The following is a 6,512-nucleotide window of genomic DNA, read 5'->3' as shown; positions in this document are numbered from 1 at the left end:
AACAACAAAAAAAACGCGTGTATCATAAAAACGGTCACTTCAATCATTGTGAAGCGTACAATTCGTTAAGCACACTGACCGTTTTGTCCAGCTGTCTCCCCTCCTGAGGTCCATAGCATTCCCATCATCCCAAATGGAAATGCCACACCCGTTAAAAGCAGTCCTGCCCCCGCGCACGCGCCTTCTCTCCAGCTTCTCGCCCCACTCGTCTGTGCTCATGGCTTTGCCTGCTCTGTGCATGTCTGTCGTGAAAATGGAATCCTAGACAATGTGGTCGGTGGTGACTGCCCACTTTCTAACAGCACACTGCTCTCAGGGTTCAGTCATGGTGTTCAGCAGGGTTCAGTGCTTGCTACGACTGAGTGATCTTCCGCTGTCTGATACACCACGTTTTGTTCTGCCATTTGTCTGTGGATGGGCCTTCCGTGCACTGTCGATTCTGACTCCCACTCCCACACACACTCTGTGGGCTCTGCCTACCATGCGCCCAGGACACTGTGGGCACCCGGCATGTGTTTGGCTGCGATGGCCCCATAGGCCTCATGACCCTGGCTGAGAGCTCTTGCCCCACCCTGGTGTCTCTGGCTTCTGCCCCACCTACCTGAAACCGGTGAGAGCTGAAGAGCTTCCGCAACATGGTCCTGAAGTCTCGGGTTCGCTTGGGCTCAGAGTCAGGGCCGGCAGTGGGGTCAGCGGCTCTGCCTTCCTCGCCAGAGGCTGGTGTTGGCGGCTGGTCCTCCTCCTCCTCCTCCTCCTCCTCATTTTCCCACTTCTTGTAGTTGATGTTCCAGGTGTGGTAGTCGTCCCCAACGACCGTGAAGTGCCTCAGGAACTTGCTCATCCTCTCGGCGGGCGCCACCTTGGCCCTGCGGGTGACTGACTGGGGATGGAGGAGCAAGAGTTTCAGGCGGTAATGGCCTTCAGAGCCAGTCTGGACCACTCGGGCCCCTTGGTGCTGATGAAGAGACAGGCCCAGGCTAGGCTAGGCCAGGCCGGGGGTAAAGATGGCCCCGGGGTGCTCGGAGCGTGGTGTGAGCTCAGAGACCGTGAGGGTCACGGTGGTTTCTTGTGATTTTATTTTTGGAATCAGTCAAGGGAACAGGAAACACCAGGCCTCATTAGGGCTGTTGCTGTGGTCTGCCTGGCAGTTACCAATGGAATTGGTTCTGTCGCTGCACCACACCAACTACCCACCACAGGCTCATGTGAAGAGCTGAGCCCCATGGTTTAGAGATTTCATGACCTGAAACTCTGATGGGAGAGTTGACTGGGAGGAATGTGTGTGTATGTGTGTGTAATAAAAGTGAAAATACCCAGACCTTCACAGAAGAGTAATCAGGTTCCTATCTCATCCCACATCAGTTCTGGAAAGGTAAGTGGCCAAAGGGACATTATCAATTTCAGCCAGTGCTGTTTTATGGACAGTTGTTTAAATAGAAGACTTTGAAGCAGGAAGCAAATAATCCTCCCCTTTCCCAATGTATGCTACTTAATATTAAGTGTTGTATACATTTAAATGATAAAAGTTCTGGTCTGAGTATAAGAATAGCCAGTATGATCAGAGAAACAGGGAAAGCGAGCCCCAAACAGACCCATGCCCCTGTGTAACATCGGGTGTGAAGGTGGTGGCATTACACAGGAATAGGAAAGGCTGGAGAAGCAGAGGTAGAACATCTGGTGTTCACCTTCAGTCCAACACAAAATCTGACCCCCCCCTCACACCACACACAAAATAGATTTCAGATGCATCAATAATAACATGAGTTAAATATGTAAAACAAAATTCCAAAGCCTTGGCAGAAAATACAGGGCTACGTATTTTAAGACTATGAAGACAATACACAATGGAAATGGATAGATTTGCCCACCTCAAAGTGGAAAGGTTTTGCATGACTAACCAGACAAGAACTCTACAAAGTCAAAATACACACCATAGATGGTGAGAAAATAGTTGCCATGTGTTTAATAGATAGGTTTCATTTCTAGAGATTAATGACCTCTTACCAAGCGAAAAATTGGGCAGTGGATATAAAAAGGCTAGTCAAAGTAGGAGGAAACCCAAATGGCTAAGATGCTCAACCTGATTAGCACTCAGGAAAATGTGAATGAAAGTTCCCTTCTTCATGGGCAAGAAGGAAAGCATCTACCCTAGCAAATGTTGGCAAGTGTGCGAAACAATGGGTTTTTCTGAACCTGGAAGACTGGCACCACCACATGGGGAAGCAATGTGGTATTATTATCCTGGCAGGGTGAGATGGTGCGTCTCCTACTTGGTGATCTACTGATTCCATCCCTAGATAGACTCCGTGGAGAAACTCCCCACCTGTGCCCAATGTCAAGAAGTGTCTGTGTCAAGAAGCGTAACTTCAATAGCTGTGACTGGAAGAGTACTGTAAAAGCCGCCTACATGTTCATCATGGGAACATGGAGGGTGAAGTGTTATCTTTTCTGTGGATAAGATGGAATATGAGACCACCGACAAAATGAATGGATGCATCTCTCTCTCTCCAATGACTCCCCCATTCTGCCCTCTCAGCGGGGCTGTACAGAGGAGCTCACTCTCTTCTTTGTCAAACACTGCCTTCACTTGGCTTCTGGAATGCCACCCTCTCCCAGCTTTCCTCCTGCCTCCAGGAACCATTCTTGGCAACCTCCTCTGCTGGACAACCACTTCGGAGGAATGCCTGACACGGAAGTGCTGACCGTACATGAGGAACTCTTAGGGCGAAGATCTCAGACCACATCTCTTCTCCAGCCTCGGTCCAATGGGGATGTCTCCTCCATCCCAGGGCTTTCAATACCATCTCTAGTTGATGATGTTCAAATACTCTTTCTGGTCCCCGCCTCTCACTTGAACTCCAGAAATGATATCTAATTGCTTGCAGAACATCACCCTTAGATCATCTAATCGCTCTTTTATACCTACTAGGTCCAAAGCAGAACTATTCGCCACCAAAATTTTCCCATCTCGAGTAATTTCATTTTATCTGTCCAATTTTTTAGGCCCCGAACTTTGGCATCATTCTGAATAATCTCTCTCTTATATAACATTGGTCCAACAGTAAATTCTGTTGGTTTTGTCTTTAAACTTTATTCCAAATTCAAATTGGACCTCTTCTTCATCTCCATTGCTATTCCCTGGTCCAAACCAGTCACTGCTTGCCTGAATTCTTGCAGCAGCCTCCTCCCTCCCTGACCTTCATATCCATTTAGCAACCAGAAAGAACTTTCCAAAACATAAATGAGATCATGCCACGCTCCTGCTTAAAACTCTCAAATGGCTTTCCATCACACTTAGTCCTCTTTCCTGAAAGTCTCTTCTCCAAGACATCTCCATGGCTCCTGCCCTCACTTTAAATCAGGCTTCTGCTCAACTATCATCTCTCCCGAGAGACCTTGTCTGGTCAGTATCTCTGGTTCCACTCTAACCCCTTGCCCTGCGCCATTTGTCTTTGTTGCACTCTGGCTCTCTGACAGTGAGTCAGGATGTTTTCTATAAGCTTGCTGTCTGTCTTCTCCACTAGACATGAGAGCGAGACTTCTGTCTTGTGCAGCTGTCTATCCAGTGCCCTGCACTTAACATTAAAACACACACATATTGGTGAGTGACTACATGAATATAGCAATGTGGATAGGTTTTAATATATACAGGAAGACACACAAGAATATGAGCATTAAAATGTTGAATGCATAGCTGAGGATCTGAAGTGTTAACCCTTCATCTACAATAAACAATTGAAGGAAAAAGGGAAAATCTGAGGAGTGTAACACCATTGAAGTGTAATCTTAAAATATCTGCAAAACATACCATGCATTGATTTTGGAATATGTGAGTGGGGGGGCGGTTCTAGTTCTGACCGTGGTGGACTAACCAGTACCAGACCAGTCCTCCTGCCATAAACAATGATAAACTGGACAAAATATATAACATGCACGACGGTAGTACATACTATATATTTACTATGAGCCCTGAGAAAAGATAAACAAACGGGCAAAACTCAGAATCACCCTGGCTTTCTACCTCAAGGAACTTTTGGAATGTGGAGGCAAAAATGGTAGTTCAGGGCTCCTGAGTCTCCTCTCCCAGGAGTGTGCATGATGGTGGACCAGAGAGAAGGGAGCTGTGCAGAGAGGGGGCTCCAAGAATTGGACTCGGGTTGAGTCCTAAATGGCACGTGGGCAGAGCAAGACTAAAGCTGAACAAGTCCTACATCCAGGAGAGGTATGAGTTCCAAACGTTCCGAGTAGGACGATCTCATTGGATACCCAAATACTCAGGAGGCTAAGTATCCTGAAAGTCAAGGCTGCTGTTGACTAACTCAGCTAAGCTTAAAAATAAATCTTGAAAAAATTAAGTTGATCCACAAGTCAATGAGCTGCCTGCTAGTAACAAAGCTAAGAGGAACCCAGTTAAGCTTAAAAATAAATCTTGAACAAGTTGACCCACAAATAACAATACTTGAGCAATAATACCTGGGAGTCGGTAGTCTGTAACTAGCAAAGGGTACCCCTACCCTGCTACCCCTCAAATCGGTCAGGTACTTTGGGAGCCTTAGAGGGAGTAGGTCCAAGGCCGGCTGGGGACCTCCTGAGGAAACCTGCTTTTCCTGTCAATCCTTGATCCTGGACTTGTCTCAGGCTTTATTCTCTTGACCTTCACCTGGCCTTCACCTCCCATAGCCTCCCCACTCTACCCCATCCTACCTTCCCAGTTCAAGCCATGTACCTCTTTCACTGCCTGCAGCCTCATCTATCATTTGCCTTCTGTAACCGCCCCCCACCCCACCCCAACAGTTTTATTGGCATATAACCCACATATCATACAATTCAATAGTTCAGTCATGTCAAGATCAGCTTCTGGTTTGTGGCCTTCCACAGCAGGTTGATGGTACCACCAGATCATCCGCTGCCCCTGCTTACACTTGGCCATGGCTTTGGGATAAAAACCCATGGCCCTCACATGACAAATGTGGCCCCATCCCCTCCTGCAACCTTCTCACTGTGCCCTAGCCACGCTGGCTGCCGCTCCCACCCCTCTGTCCCCTCAGCCAGGAATGCCCTTCTCCACATGTTGTGCTTGGCTTGGTCCTTCTCATGCTTGACAATTCTGTTCAAGTTCCACTTCCTCAGAGAGGCCCTTGGTGGCCCCTCAAATCTAAATTAGACTCCCCCCAAGTTGGGACCTCTCCTTAAACGCTTAATTTTCCTTCGATAGCCCTGTTTACCACGTCTACATAGGAACACTTTGTGTAAGAACGGTGACTTATTCCTTACCTCCGCAGTCCCATACAGCCCCAAGGGCATGAGGAGTCAGTCGGTCACGCACCCGTGGGCTGAGGACACTGGTGCTTGGCTGCACATGCGGGGCGGGGCTGTGGTCTCTCTCGGGCTGGGACACTCACCTTGGGTTCCCGGTGCTCGGCTAGGGCCAGCCCCACAAAAGCACAGAGGCCCTCCGGGCAGCTACTGGTCAGAATTTCCCTCTAGAACACCTGCCCCCGGGAGGGCAGCCCTCCTGTGCGATTTATCAGCATGGTGGGAGGCTCTGGGGCTGTGCAAAACCCACATTTACATTTAACGGGAGGAAGAGAAGTTCTTTCTGAATCACTCTGCCCAATGAAGAAGCCACGTTCAGTCACTTGGGAGAATATTTATGGCACCCAGCAGAGCAGAAACCAAGGCTGGTTTTTTGTTAAGAGCCTGGCATGTCAGAAGCAGAGAAGTTCCAGAAGAGAGGAAAGACATAGCTGGTCCAGGAAATGCCTTGGACCAACTCTCCCACTTACCCTGGTCCCTCCACTCTCTTCTCTTGGACCAACCAGCTCAGGGAAGCCCCTTCGTCTGTCTGTCCATCAGCACCGCCATGTTTCCTCCTCCACAGTAAGCACACTCCCTGCCACGCCCCAGCTTCCGCCCAGACTTTTCGGTTACATGAGCAGCGAGCGGATGAATTCCGCTTACTGCACCAGCAAGCCTGAATTTGTTGCTGTGGCTTACCCCCTGGAGAGTCTACACTAGCAGGGTCATCTCCACCTTTCTTGCCATTCCCACTCCATCGTGGACAGTGCATTCATGAAGTCACTGTTATGAGTTAGAGTCTCCCCCCTCCTCCTGACTTTCTCCACCACCACCCTCCACCCCTGACCCAGGAAAAGATAGGCTGAAGTCCTAACTCCAGTATCGATGACCCTGTTTGGAGATGGGGTGTTTGAAGATGGGGCCGGTTAGGTTCACATGAAATCATCCTGGAGTGTGGGAGGGAGCTGAGCTCCAAATTTCTAATATCCTTCTGAAAGAGGAGCTACACATGGACTGAGGGTCGGGGGATGAAGGAGCCACCTGGTGCTGCAAGTCCAGGAACACTTGGTGCTGCCAGAAGCCAAGAAGGACTCAACATGCCATTGGCCTGATCACGGACCCCCAGCCTCCAGTACTGGCATCCGTGGTTTCAAGCTGCCCAGTTGGGGACATTTCATTACAGTAGCCACCAGAAACGAATACACCCAACTTTT

At 49.0% G+C, this 6,512-nt stretch overlaps 1 protein-coding gene across 2 annotated transcripts in view; it reads right to left on the bottom strand.

The window, feature by feature from the left end:
* The window catches only part of HVCN1 (hydrogen voltage gated channel 1), a 31,018-nt gene that overhangs the window by 8,887 nt on the left and 15,619 nt on the right, over positions 1–6,512 (bottom strand). For both annotated transcript variants that reach the window (XM_045296747.1, XM_004709579.4), the window contains one exon: positions 602–880. In XM_045296747.1, the coding sequence (XP_045152682.1) occupies positions 602–880 (279 nt within the window). The remainder of the gene's footprint in view (positions 1–601; positions 881–6,512) is intronic.

This window comes from Echinops telfairi, unplaced genomic scaffold (genome assembly GCF_000313985.2).
Source record: "Echinops telfairi isolate 266 unplaced genomic scaffold, ASM31398v2 ScPeMD7_7412;HRSCAF=8450, whole genome shotgun sequence".
Lineage (NCBI taxonomy): Eukaryota > Metazoa > Chordata > Mammalia > Afrosoricida > Tenrecidae > Echinops > Echinops telfairi.
The sequence above is the reverse complement of the archived record's forward strand: the minus strand, read 5'-3'. Positions and strand labels throughout refer to the sequence as shown.